Here is a 15,216-nt window from a genome sequence, read left to right on the forward strand (position 1 = left end):
CTACATTTCCCCATCGTGTGCATTGTTGAAGTACCCGCAGACTTCAATCAAGTAGAAATCACTGAATTGATGAAATCTTGTCCTTCTACACTGTTAATCTCACTATAAAAACCCTTGAAAAAGTTGCATCTTGCTGAATGAAGTGTAACTGCATTTTTAGAAGTGCATTATGTTCATATTTACTGCTGAACAGCCTTATTGGCCCGAAGGAACTAATTTTATATTTGTGGAATATCAAATTTCTCCATTATGATAAAAAAAAATTCACATACTTTAAAAAAAAAGTTTGAACAAGATTTGTTTATATTTCAGCATCTATTTCAATCCCATGTGGATGTACCATTTATTTTGCTTTCTATAAAATTTTAATTAAAAGTGAAAAATTCAGTGCATTTTATTTCCTGCTTTGCTGTCTGTGAGAATACTTCAATGTGATTGGCTGCTTATTCTGCTTGATGTCATCACTGTTGCTGGACACCTGGAGATCTCCTTGACTTGCCGCCAGATTCAAACTGACGTCAGGAAAATGGAAATCCACACCACAGAAATTGCTAGATCTTTGTGGGCAGCTTTCTTCGATGGCGGGCACCATCACTTTGCCACTGACCGTAAATTCTGGACCATTATGATTTAATTTTGACTGGTTCATTGGACTTGGGCTACATTCTAAAATGCTCTTCTTCTTCCTGCAGCATCGTGTGCACACCATACTGACTGCGGACCTGGTTATTGTGATGAAACGGGGGAATATTCTCGAATATGATAAACCCGAAAGTCTCCTGGCCCACGAGGGTGGCATTTTTGCATCTTTTGTTAAGGCTGATATGTAAATCTTCCAGAGCTCTCACTTTGCAAGTTGATATTTGTTTTCTCCTTCTGCAACCACAGTTTTGTATTTTTTATATAAAGTTTACAGCAGTCTTCCTTAAAATAGAATGTTTTTATACACTATCTCCAAGAATCAGAAAATTGCAGCTGTCTCATTTAAGATCCCTGACCCCCATCATAACATTTCCCATGACATATTGCAGATCACCTGATGGAGAGTCCTTTAATTCTTGAGCCTGCACTAGTATTAACCTGAAAACAAGTGATCTTTCACAACTTTAATGAGCTACAGAACACAAAGCAATTTTGCAGGGAAATGCCACTGTCCATGAACTAATGGATTTATTCAGACTTTTTAGAACTGCACATGTTTTGAAATGCAGTAATAGAAAATATTTCAGCGTCGAATCAGAATGGCTTTTATATTTTAACAGTGACAATATAACTGAGAATAGTGCAAGTTCAAACGTGTGCCACGATATCTAACGTGGATCACATTGTTTCAAATACTATTTATTCAGTTAAAAAGATAAAGTTATTGAAGTTTTTGAAAGGTTTGTAGGTTGCAGATGCATAGTAAAAGGGGGAACTGTGTTTACATAGGTTTAGAAATCAAAAATAGCAGATTTATTCTGGACAGTAGCTTCAACATGGGCAATGGAACCAGATTCAATCCAAGTCAAATAACTACATTAAACACAAGGCTGCAGCAATAACAATTTCAGCAGCTGCATTCTATCCTTGTTTAAAAAATATAAAAGGTGACAATCAGAAGTGTGGAAGGAGGAAATATTGCTACAGATACGCACCTTTCATCATCCACTCTCCAGTATTTGGAAATGATCACATTCAAACAGTCGTAGTGACCATTCCACTTTAACCTAATGGGATTTTGTATCGATACCTTTTTAAATAGTAGGCATAGATGTGCATGTTAGAAAGAGTATCCATGTTTTATTAAGCATAGAAAATAACAAATGAACTTGCAGTAGTTTCAGGAGCTCCATAGGTCTGCTGCTTTACTGGACTACACTGCCCCCCCCACACACACACCCACACACACACCCACACACACACAAAACAAGAGCGAGAACAACTGAATCACCTGATGTATCATATGATGATGAATCAGACATCACATGTGTCCCAGGTCACATCTTTCACCTCAAAAAGGAAAAAAAGATATACCATCAATTTCAGACTTCAAAAAAATGCACATAGAGGAACTCTGAAATGTAGTTGAAACTAAATATGCATGCACGAGCAGGCACTATGAAAACAAATAGTCCTTTAGTCGAGATAGAGGCTGCCGCTGTCTTCCATATTTGCGATCGGTTATTGATGTCTGACTACCAGGTATTTTAGGTGTTGTAATATTTCCAAATTTGCAGATGACACAAAACTAAGAGGAAATGTAAGTTGTGAGGAGGATGCAAGGAGGCTTCAAGGGGAATTGGACAGGCTAAGTGAACGGGCAAGAACATTGATGGAATATAATGTGAATAAGTGTGACGTGATCCACTTTGGTAGAAAAAACAGAAAGGCAGAGTCATTCTTAAATGGTGAGAGGTTGGGAAGTGTTGATGTCCAAAGAGAGCTGGGTGTCTTTGCGCATGAGTTGCTAAAAACTAGCATGCAGATGCAGCAAGCAATTAACAAGGCAAATAGTACATTGGCCTTCATTGCAAGGGGATTTGAGTACAGGAGTAAAGATGTATTGCTGCAATTGTATAAAGCCTTGGTGACACCGCACCTGGAGTATTGTGTACAGTTTTGGTCTCCTTATCTAAGGAAAGATATACAGGCCATAGAGGGATGCAACAGAGGTTCACCAGCCAAATCCCTGGGATGGTGAGATTGTCTTATGAGGAGAGATTGCAGAAACTGGGCCTGTATTAGAATTAGAATTAGAACATTACAGTGCAGTACAGGCCCTTCGGCCCTCGATGTTGCGCCGACCTGTGAAACCATCTGCCTACACTATTCCATTTTCATCTATATGTCTATCCAATGACCACTTAAATGCCCTTAAAGTTGGCGAGTCTACTACTGTTGCAGGCAGGGCGTTCCACGCCCCTACTACTCTCTGAGTAAAGAAACTACCTCTGACATCTGTCCTATATCTATCACCCCTCAACTTAAAGCTATGTCCCCTCGTGTTTGCCATCACCATCCGAGGAAAAAGACTCTCACTATCCACCCTATCTAACCCTCTGATTATCTTATATGTCTCTATTAAGTCACCTCTCCTCCTCCTTCTCTCCAACGAAAACAACCTCAAGTCCCTCAGCCTTTCCTCGTAATACCTTCCCTCCATACCAGGCAACATCCTAGTAAATCTCCTCTGCACCCTTTCCATAGCTTCCACATCCTTCCTATAATGCGGTGACCAGAACTGCACGCAATACTCCAGGTGCGGTCTCACCAGAGTTTTGTACAGCTGCAGCATGACCTCGTGGCTCCGAAACTCGATCCCCCTACTAATAAAAGCTAACACACCATATGCCTTCTTAACAGCCCTATTAACCTGGGTAGCAACCTTCAGGGATTTATGTACCTGGACACCAAGATCTCTCTGTTCATCTACACTACCAAGAATCTTCCCATTAGCCCAGTACTCTGCATTCCTGTTACTCCTTCCAAAGTGAATCACCTCGCACTTTTCCGCATTAAACTCCATTTGCCATCTCTCAGCCCAGCTCTGCAGCCTATCTATGTCCCTCTGTAACCTACAACATCCTTCGGCACTATCCACAACTCCACCGACCTTCGTGTCATCCGCAAATTTACTAACCCACCCTTCTACACCCTCTTCCAGGTCATTTATAAAAATGACAAACAGCAGTGGCCCCAAAACAGATCCTTGCGGTACACCACTAGTAACTAAACTCCAGGATGAACATTTGCCATCAACCACCACCCTCTGTCTTCTTTCAGCTAGCCAATTTCTGATCCAAAGCTCTAAATCACCTTCAACCCCATACTTCCGTATTTTCTGCAATAGCCTACCATGGGGAGCCTTATCAAACGCCTTACTGAAATCCATATACACCACATCCACTGCTTTACCCTCATCCACCTGTTTGGTCACCTTCTCGAAAAACTCAATAAGGTTTGTGAGGCACGGCCTACCCGTCACAAAACCGTGCTGACTATCGCTAATGAACTTATTCTTTTCAAGATGATTATAAATCCTATCTCTTATAACCTTTTCCAACATTTTACCCACAACCGAAGTAAGGCTCACAGGTCTATAATTACCAGGGCTGTCTCTACTCCCCTTCTTGAACAAGGGGACAACATTTGCTATCCTCCAGTCTTCCGGCACTATTCCTGTCGACAATGACAACATAAAGAACTCTCTAGAGTTTCGAAGAATGAGAGGTGATCTCATTGAAACTTACAAAATTATTACAGGGTGTGACAGAGTAGATGTGGATAGGATGTTTCCTCTGTCTGCTGAGTCTAGAACCAGGGGACACCACCTCCGAATAAGGGGCAGGCCATTTAAGACAGAGATGAGGAGGAATTTCTTTACTCAGAGGGTGGTGAATCAGTGGAATTCTCTACCTCAAAGAGCTGTGGAAACTCAATTACTGAGCATGTTCAAGACAGAAATCGATAGATTTCTGGATACTAATGCCATGAAGGGATATGGGGTTAGCGGGGAAAAATGGGTAGCCATGATCTGTTTGAATGGCAGAGCAGGCTCAATGGGCTGAATGGCCTACTCCTGCTCCTGTTTCCTATGATCCTAGTTGTCTTTACTTGCTTTGTGTACTGTGGACAGTTCAGAGAACTGCTGGGACATGCATTTCAGAAAAGTCCTCAAACTCAGGAGTTTTGCTTACGGGTGGCTCATCAGCATAAATCAACCGCGCCAATTCCTGTGGTATGATGAGTCTCCAACTTGCACATCATAAGTTCTAGATGCACCATAGCTGTGCATGGGCTAGCACTCAGGCTGAGTAGTTTCATCTACACTCTATCACCTGTTACAACCAAGGTGGGAGTAATGCACTGTTAATTTAGTCCCACTACCCAACAAAAGTCTGAGTGTGTCAGACCTGTGTCCTCAGTACCTTGCTCTATGGCAGCGAGGCCTGGACAACGTATGTCAGCCAAGAGCAACGTCTCAATTCATTCCATCTTCGTTGCCTCCGGAGAATACTTGGCATCAGGTGGCAGGACCATAGCTCCAACACAGAAGTCCTCGAGGCTGCCAACATCCCCAGCTTATACACACTACTGAGTCAGCGGCGCTTGAGATGGATGTTTTGGTTTACAACTGTTTCTTAGGAATAATAAAATAATTGTGTTGTAACATTCTGGTAGGATATTTCGGGGTCAGTGAGGTGTCTCAGAGTCCAGTAGTCGGATACCACTCATAGTCTCTCCAGGCGAGGTTGATGAGCAGTCTGTGATGGGTAGGCATTCACAATACTTTATCTGCAGCAGGCGTCACACAGATCTTTCAGCAAAGGGTATAGCAACAGGTCTACTTGGGTTTTGAAATAGCAGTCTAGCAATAGAAGCTTTCTTCAGCATGCAGGATCTCCCAAAAAGTAAGAGGCAACAGGAACCACTCCTGAGGCAATCAGAATCTGCTATCTTTAAAATTCTGGGCTTCATCTCAACGAAGGAGCCTTTCTCCACAGAGAGCAGCAACTTCTCTTTCCCTGGATCTTTTCCTCTCCAGGGGTATTTTCTCTCTCCAGGTAAACCACAGCCACCACCTCAAATGTAAAATTTATTTTACAAGTGAGGCAAACCTTTTTCAGGGAGAGGCCTTTTTCTCTGGTCTACAAAAAACAGGCCCCAGCCAGTTTGTTCTGCTTCCTGCCTGTCAAATTTACTGGTCTTTTACAATGCAAAAATGAAACTGAACGCCAACATGTGATCATGTGATCTGTCATTTCCCTTTGCTGAACTGTTTGGAACAGGTGTTTTGCAGTCTGTCCCACTCAGTTCAAAACCAAATTTCAGCATTCAATGTTCAGAGAAAATCCTTTTTCTCAGTCTTTTAAAAACACACAGAATTCTAAGCTTTCAAATAAAAAAAAACTCTTGTGACACACCAGGGTGTATTTCTTGTAGTGGCTTAGCACTCCTGTCATAGTAATACTGCCGACATTGCTTCTCATGGCAACAAACACCCAAGTATCTTCTTCAGTCGAATATTGAGGCTGTAGAAGTGTTCCCACTGTAGGAAGAGCCTTGCATCTGCAACCCATAAGTCTTTGTGTAGGGCTTGTACCTATATGTTCACTCAGCATGTTGCACCAATCTAATAGAACTAGAAACTCTGATTGACCGACTCATTGCAGTTTGTGAGGAGTCATTTCACAGTCTTGATGGCATTCTCAACTTTGCCATTGAACTTTAGGTTGTGAGGTGATGACGTTACATGTTCAAATCCCCATGTCTTGACAAACACTTCAAGTTCTGCGGATGCAAATTGTGGACTGTTATCCATCACTAGGATGTCTGGTATCCTAAATCTTGAAACCATCTCTCGGAGTTCTGTCAGAACATTGTGCATATTAATGGAAGAGAGGCTGGTACTTCAATAAAGTAATGGTAAGAGTCGCACATATCTAACAGTGTGCAGTCACATAACTCGCAAATGTCAGCTCCCACCAAGTAGCATGTAATTATATCTTTAATAGTTAGTAGAGGATAATTCTATCACTTAATAGTCTTGTTTAAACCTTTAGTATCTAAGCAGATGTGAAGTGTGCTGTTCTTCTTGGGTGTGACTACCACCAAACTGATCCATGAGGTCAGTGTTGCTACAGGGGCGATGATGTCCTGTCTGACCAGATCATCAGGGTTTCCTTAAGCTTATCCCTTAAAACCATTGATACAAAACTTGGGACATATTGGACCGATCTACAGCCTTATCGAGCCTGATTTGGTAATCTCAACTTTTCCTACCCCAATACTGAATACCCGAGGATGTTTCAGTATTAAACACTCCTTGGTTAGTGATTGTAGTCATTGATCATGTATACTGTTACTCCAAGAGATGGTGTTCTATTAATTCCATTTTTATAGAATCACAGAGTATTGTACGGCACAGAAGGAGGCTTTCGGCCTAACAAGTCCATGCGGCTCGCCACGGAACTATGCAGTCAGTCCCACTCCCCAGCTTGATTCCCATAGCCCTGCAGGTCTATTTCTCTCACGTGGCCATCCAACTTCCTCTTGAAGTCATTGATCATCTCCGCTTCCACCACCCTTGTGGGCAGCAAGTTCCAGGTCATTACCACCCACTGCATGTAAAGTGCTTCCTCAAATTCATCCTGCACCTTTTGCCCAGAACTTTCAATCTCTGTCCCCTAGTCCTTGTACCATTTGTTAATCGGAATAGTTTTTCCTTGTCTAACTTATCTAAGCCTGTCATAACCTTGTACACTTCTATTAAATCTCTCCTCAATCTCCTTTGTTCTAAAGAGAACAAACCCAGCTTTTCCAACCTAACCTTGTAATTAAAATCTCTCATCCCTGGAACAATTCCTGTAAATCTCCTCTACACCCTCTCAAGGACCCCCATATCCTTCCAAAAGTGTGGTGACCAGAACTGGACTATCGGCGAGCTTACAGTCCAGCTTACACCTACAGACAGCAAGTTGGACCTGGACTTTTACTCTAAAGGGAAGACCAGTACCACCATAAGATATAGTCACAGATTTACGTGATTCAACCTTTGTGAGTTTAAAATCGCTTGTTGCGTTTCAGTGTAGGTGAAGCAGAATTTACGTTACATTGTCCACCCATGACTAGTTGAAATCTCAGATAGTTGTTTAACTACAGCTTAAGTGTAACACACTCTGAGTCAGCCAAACCAATAGAACATAAAACATAGCCAATAGGACTAACCTCATTAATGAGAAAGATTTCTTTTGTCCTTGGTTCTTTATCTATTGCTCAAGCTCTCTGTCTGTGTTCAGGTGATTCTTTTTCATGGCATTTCACTGCAAAATGGTTGCTCTTTTTGCACTTGTCGCAAATCTTCCTAAAGGCTGGGACAGCTCTCTCTTGTGGCACTCATGTTTCTACCTGCAGTTCCAGTGCTCACGAGTCTTTGGGGATTCTTTAGAATTATCCTGAAGCTTGCCTCTGTCATGCTTTGGGATTTTCCCTGGATTTCATGTTTTGCCTTCTTAAATCCTTGATGACTTTCAGTTGCACTATCAGGCTTTCAGCTGTGTGACAAATCTCATCCATCTTCAACAAGGTTAGATTAGCTTTTCAAAGCAGTGTCTCTCATCCCCTTGAATCTGCAATTCCAAACCCAAGTTAGTCCTGGAGTATCTCTTCTGAAACTATGATGTTGAATTCACACCCTTTGGTGAGTTTTCGCAATGGTGTACAATACTGGTCATATGTTTCACTAGTTTCTTGCTTTCTCCTGTTGAACAAAATCTCTCAAAAGGAACATTTTTGTGTGTTTGATAATATTGAGAGACCTGCCTCAGCAGCGGCTCCATCCTGTTCCTGTCCACACCTATGGCCCAGTCTGTCTACGTGGCTTAAACTTTGCATGCTGCTTCCCCAATCACAGTGAGAAATGTGACCACCTGCAGGCATTCCAACTCCTGGTCAAGCTTTGTCGCAAGAGCATAGCTTTCCCGTGCTCACTCGAACTACTTCCATTTTGCATTTGCATCAGGGATTTCAAGAGTCAGAGGTGGTGTAGAGTACCTCCCGACACTATTGTGTGCATACTTTAGTTTATGCCTAACTTTAAAAACAGTGCCAGCTACTCATATGTCCACCAAAATAGTGAAAATTGCTTTAAACAGTCGCTGCCACCATGTGACTTTAAATACTAGGTGTAGCTGTGCATTGTTAGAAAGCATATTGGGGGAGAAATTCCTTCATATAATGCAGCTTCAAGTGGTGCTATGCAGACCTAAGTTGATTCTCTGGGGGCAGGCAACACCATGGGCCACTGCCTGCAAAACCCACATGGATTTCCTATTTCCTCATTGATATCATTGAAGAAACTCACATGGGCTGCAAAGGTAGCCCTCCTCCCCCCGGAACTGCCTGCCCCTGGAGAATTGACATAGTCTGTGTCGCGCTGCAACAAATTGCTCCCCTTCAATGTTTTATTAAGCATATAAATTAACAAGTTAACTTACAGTAGTTTCAGGAGCTGCAGCCTTACCAGAGCATGCACATACACACTCAAGACAGATAACACAGAAATCACCTGTTAAATCATCTGATGATCACTCAAAATACCAAGCACCTACAGTCAACATGCACCCCACGTCACAGGGATGTCCAACACTTATACACATTGAGGAGATGAATAGGTTTAGCACAGTGGTGAACAACTGCAACATCTTATTCTATCGACATTGTCACTTTGTTGCCCAGCAGTAGTCGCATGATATCTACCTTGAGTCTCATCACTTTCAGCCTCCTGCCTCACTCTATATCCTGCACTTCTTTTCTCACCCGCTACCATGCCCCAGCTGGGTAGATGTGGTACCTCACCATTTGAAAAACTCCTCTAGATCCTTATGATATTTTTAGTATTTGCACACTGTCAGAGCAATAACTGTATGTGCACCCATAAGAATTGATGCCTCATTTAGCAAATCCAAGTTCTGAAATTGTGAAAGACAAGATACAGGATTGATTTTGTAGGACCAAAATTGAAAGTTTGGCTGAAGGATCTCAAGAGAGCACTTCTGAAAGTGTTTGTTCATATTTATACGCTAAACTGTGGAAAAGTGTATTGAATGACTTGAAAGTTATAATATCCCTATTTAAACACCAGATCAATAGCATTGAAGCATAGATCTCAATGTACTATATCACACGGGAGAATAGCAACAATAAGAATTGCAGGTGAGAAGGTTGACAATTACTGTCAAATGAATAGCAAAGGCAAAACATGCACATTCTCATTGGTACATTCAAATTTGCTGCATGCAACATAAGTAATAACTTAGTTTATGTGTTCAGTTGTAATATTCCAACTAACTGTACCAATGGATTTTAATAATCCAGTATATTATGTCTATTATATGGCCATTCCTTTGCTTGCTGTGTGCAAATTGGCTGCTACATTTGCCAAAAAACAAGGTTACTGTACTTCAAAAGCCTTCCAAATGCTGGAAAGTGCTTTGAGACTCTTTGAGACACCTGACTCGGTGTTACATAAATGCAAGTTCCTTCTTGCTTGCATTACTGCCCCTCTCTTTCTATACCTTCCAGTTTTTCTCCACACATAATTCGAAGTAATTTTTCATCATTTATTAAAATAAGATGTGAACTGATATAAAAGACTGATTTAAATGAAATATTTAATCATGCACATTGTGCAATGCTTTAGTACCAACAATTAAAGGACATCAGATCCTTATTTGCTGTAAGACAGCATCATTCTTTGTTAAAATTTGTAATTATTCTGTAGAGCATCTTTGCAGAAACTCTCAGACCCATCATATGCAATGTAAAATCCTGATAAACTTGTTGCATAAAACCAGCTAATTTGCCTTTTCCTTTACACTTAGGTTATTTTAAAATGTTGACAAACTTGGAATTCATGCTTGGGTTGTTCTTATTTTAAAAATTGATAAGTACTTAAAAGTAAAATCAAATCTAAGAAGCAAATGTTTATGTATGTTAAAATGAGTTTTGAAATGTAGAATGATCTGTACACGGTAAGAAAGACATTGTACAACTTAGCTGAAGTCATCTTGGAAAGACTTGTATCACTTTTAATTTGGTTGAAATACTACAACAGGATGAACATGTGTTTCACGAGTAATGCCAATAATGATTTCGTTAATAGCAAATAGGACTGAATGGCGTAGACTCAATCAATCCATAGATATGCAATGTCATATGAAGTAGCAATGACCACTTTAATATCACAGAATCACAGAATTGTTACAGTGCGGAAGGAGGCCATTTGGCCCATTGTGTCTGCACCGGCTCTCCTAATGAGCATTTCACTTAGTGCTGCTCTCCCACCTTCTGCCGTAACCCTGCACAGTGCATTACTGTAAATATATACCTCAAGATTCTGTGTTAATTTTTAATACAGCACACCAAAATGTATGCCATGGCTGCTTTTACATTTTCTATTTAATAAAATGCAAACTTTGCTCAATTGTGCTGTGTGGCCTGTTCAACTTAAATGACCAATAGCAAGGCAAAAGGTACTCTTGGCCAAAGAATTGTTTTTTTTCCCGAATTATAGTGTATATACTTATGATAAAGAAGTGCAGGAAGCCTGATTCTGGTTGGGTTGACAATCACACTTGGTCATTAAGTGCTACATGTTGGGTTGGATTGCATTTTAGCAGACTTGGCCAAACAGGCCTGCTCGTGCAGTGTGCTGGTGTACTAATTTGCTGGGCCTACGGCGTAGTAAAGATTTACATTTAATTATTTTAACTCAACAGCGGGGTAATGAGGGGGTTGCTATTTTCATGTTGCTACCACTCTATCCTTAAAAACAAAGTGAGAGTGGGACCAAAACAGCTTCATGCTGATTATGGTTTTTGGGCCTCAATTTAAGTGGCCAGAGCTCCCACCAGAAACAGGTGGGAGCCTCATTAATAGATGGTAATTAGGGGAAAAATGATGCAGTTACAACTTCCGACACTCTTTATTTCTCCACCCCTGTTGCTACCACCAGTTCTTGTTTCTGTCCACAAACCAAGTGGAGCACAAGTCAGGAAGTTCCCATTTTCAGTGGGGCCCTCAACTGTTCTCAGAAAAAGCTGTACAGAGCGATGGAAGACATTTAGCTTGTATTAGATAGTGCTTACAGAAATCCTCACCCTCCCAGCAAAGCTCATAGAATGAAGACAATACAACTGTGATTCTCAGAGGAATAGTGCATAAAGAGGTTTTGCTCCTCTATAGAGGCTTTTACAGAGTTGTGTCACCTACTACAGTAAGACCTGCAACCAAGTACCACAATCACCACAGCATTGGCTGTTGCAGTTAAGATTACTGATGTCCTTAATTCTTTGCCTGTGGCTCCTTCTAGTTGGAATAGAGGATATCGGTAATATTAGTCCATCCGCAGTTCACGTTTGCATTAAACAGGCAACCGCTACCCTGTTTGCTAAAGCAAAAACACATCACATTATGCACGGACAACCAGAAGCAATAATATAGGACCTTAATGTTCACACAGGTTGCAGAACTCCGCCCAAGTTCAAGGGTTCATTGACTGCACTTACATCATCCATGGGCTCCTTCACACAATCCCACTGTCTACATGAATCACAAAGATTCCAATCTATTGATATGCAACTGGCACCAGCAGTGGGCAGATCTATATCCACTTTCAGTAAGAACAGAGAAGATGGTAAAAGAGGGTGGGGTGTGGCATTGTTAATCAAGGAGAGTATTACAGTGACAGAAAGGACGTTTGAGGACTCGTCTACTGAGGTAGTATGGGCCGAGGTTAGAAACAGGAGAGGTGAGGTCACCCTGTTGGGAGTCTTTTATAGACCTCCAAGTGTTCCAGAGATGTAGAGGAAAGGATAGCAAAGATGATTCTCGACAGGAGCGAGAGTAACAGGGTAGTTGTTATGGGGGACTTTAACTTTCCAAATATCGACTGGAAATACTATAGTTCGAGTACTTTAGATGGGTCAGTTTTTGTCCAGTGTGTGCAGGAGGGTTTTCTGACACAGTATGTAGACAGGCCAACCAGGGGCGATGCCACATTGGATTTGGTACTGGGTAATGAACCCGGCCAGGTGTTAGATTTAGATGTAGGTGAGCACTTTGGTGATAGTGATCACAATTCGGTTAGGTTTACCTTAGCGATGGGCAGGGACAGGTATATACCGCAGGGCAAAAATTATAGCTGGGGGAAAGGAAATTATGATGCGATTAGGCAAGATTTAGGATGCGTAGGATGGGGAAGGAAACTGCAGGGGATGGGAACAATCGAAATGTGGAGCTTATTCAAGGAGCAGCTACTGCGTGTCCTTGATAAGTATGTACCTGTGAGGCAGGGAGGAAGTTGTCAAGCGAGGGAGCCGTGGTTTACTAAAGAAGTTGAAGCGCTTGTCAAGAGGAAGAAGAATGCTTATGTTAGGATGAGACGTGAAGGCTCAGTTAGGGCGCTTGAGAGTTACAAGCTAGCCAGGAAGGATCTAAAGGGAGAGCTAAGAAGAGCAAGGAGAGGACACGAGAAGTCATTGGCGGATAGGATCAGGGAAAACCCTAAGGCTTTCTATAGGTATATCAGGAATAAAAGAATGACTAGAGTTAGATTAGGGCCAATCAAGGATAGTAGTGGGAAGTTGTGTGTGGAATCAGAGGAGGTAGGGGAAGTGTTAAATGAATATTTTGCGTCAGTATTTACAGTAAAGAAAATGTTGTCGAGGAGAATACTGAGATTCAGGCTTCTAGGCTAGATGGGATTGAGGTTCACAAGGAGGAGGTGTTATCAATTTTGGAAAGTGTGAAAATAGATAAGTCCCCTGGGCCAGATGGGATTTATCCTAGGATTCTCTGGGAAGCTAGGGAGGAGATTGCAGAGCCTTTGTTCTTGATCTTTATGTTGTCATTGTCGACAGGAATAGTGCCGGAAGACTGGAGGATAGCAAATGTTGTCCCCTTGTTCAAGAAGGGGAGTAGAGACAGCCCTGGTAATTATAGACCTGTGAGCCTTACTTCGGTTGTGGGTAAAATGTTGGAAAAGGTTATAAGAGACAGGATTTATAATCATCTTGAAAAGAATAAGTTCATTAGCGATAGTCAGCACAGTTTTGTGAAGGGTAGGTCATGCCTCACAAACCTTATTGAGTTTTTCGAGAAGGTGACCAAACAGGTGGATGAGGGTAAAGCAGTGGATGTGGTGTATATGGATTTCAGTAAGGCGTTTGATAAGGCTCCCCATGGTAGGCTATTGCAGAAAATACGGAAGTATGGGGTTGAAGGTGATTTAGAGCTTTGGATCAGAAATTGGCTAGCTGAAAGAAGGTGGTGGTTGATGGCAAATGTTCATCCTGAAGTTTAGTTACTAGTGGTGTACCGCAAGGATCTGTTTTGGGGCCACTGCTGTTTGTCATTTTTATAAATGACCTGGAAGAGGGTGTAGAAGGGTGGGTTAGTAAATTTGCGGATGACACTAAGGTCGGTGGAGTTGTGGATAGTGCCGAAGGATGTTGTCGGGTTCAGAGGGACATAGATAGGCTGCAGAGCTGGGCTGAGAGATGGCAAATGGAGTTTAATGAGGAAAAGTGCGAGGTGATTCACTTTGGAAGGAGTAACAGGAATGCAGAGTACTGGGCTAATGGGAAGATTCTTGGTAGTGTAGATGAACAGAGAGATCTTGGTGTCCAGGTGCATAAATCCCTGAAGGTTGCTACCCAGGTTAATAGGGCTGTTAAGAAGGCATATAGTGTGTTAGCTTTTATTAGTAGGGGGATCGAGTTTCGGAGCCACGAGGTCATGCTGCAGCTGTACAAAACTCTGGTGAGACCGCACCTGGAGTATTGCGTGCAGTTCTGGTCACCGCATTATAGGAAGGATGTGGAAGCTATGGAAAGGGTGCAGAGGAGATTTACTAGGATGTTGCCTGGTATGGAGGGAAGGTCTTACGAGGAAAGGCTGAGGGACTTGAGGTTGTTTTCGTTGGAGAGAAGGAGGAGGAGAGGTGACTTAATAGAGACATATAAGATAATCAGAGGGTTAGATAGGGTGGATAGTGAGAGTCTTTTTCCTCGGATGGTGATGGCAAACACGAGGGGACATAGCTTTAAGTTGAGGGGTGATAGATATAGGACAGATGTCAGAGCTAGTTTCTTTACTCAGAGAGTAGTAGGGGCGTGGAACGCCCTGCCTGCAACAGTAGTAGACTCGCCAACTTTAAGGGCATTTAAGTGGTCATTGGATAGACATATGGATGAAAATGGAATAGTGTAGGTCAGATGGTTTCACAGGTCGGCGCAACATCGAGGGCCGAAGGGCCTGTACTGCGCTGTAATGTTCTAATGTTTACTGTCCATTGCCATGACACATTTATATTGTGGCTGTCCTCCATTGCACCACTCATTTCCCTACAAAGAAGGTGAGAAGTTGACTGTTTGAGGAAAAGTGTTACCTACCCCCTTCACATTTTGCTCATGATTCCTCTCAGAATTTCATATTTGGCAGATCCATGGGTCAACTAGAGCCCTCATGGAGAAGAACAGTGGAGTCCTCAAGCAATTCTCATGGCTGGACAGGTCTGGTGACTTCCTGCAATATAACTCACAAAGACTTCAATTATGGTTGTGGTTTGCTGTATGTTCCATTGTACTTTTACCACTACTTTTGGATAAACCCTCCAGGTTATGCAGCCTCGAAATCTTGTAGTAATTTAAAGAGATTTGCTCTTTATGTTTT

The 15,216-nt window shown here is 42.0% G+C and overlaps 1 protein-coding gene across 3 annotated transcripts in view; it reads left to right on the forward strand.

Annotated features, from left to right (window-relative positions):
- The window catches only part of abcc9 (ATP-binding cassette, sub-family C (CFTR/MRP), member 9), a 206,112-nt gene extending 202,915 nt beyond the window's left edge, over positions 1-3,197 (forward strand). For all 3 annotated transcript variants that reach the window (XM_068058911.1, XM_068058912.1, XM_068058914.1), the window contains one exon: positions 693-3,197. In XM_068058911.1, coding sequence (XP_067915012.1) covers positions 693-830 — 138 coding nt within the window. In that variant the 3' untranslated portion in view covers positions 831-3,197. The remainder of the gene's footprint in view (positions 1-692) is intronic.
- Positions 3,198-15,216: the final 12,019 nt, after the last annotated feature.

Source organism: Heterodontus francisci, chromosome 27 (assembly GCF_036365525.1).
Source record: "Heterodontus francisci isolate sHetFra1 chromosome 27, sHetFra1.hap1, whole genome shotgun sequence".
In the NCBI taxonomy this organism is placed as follows: Eukaryota; Metazoa; Chordata; class Chondrichthyes; order Heterodontiformes; family Heterodontidae; genus Heterodontus; species Heterodontus francisci.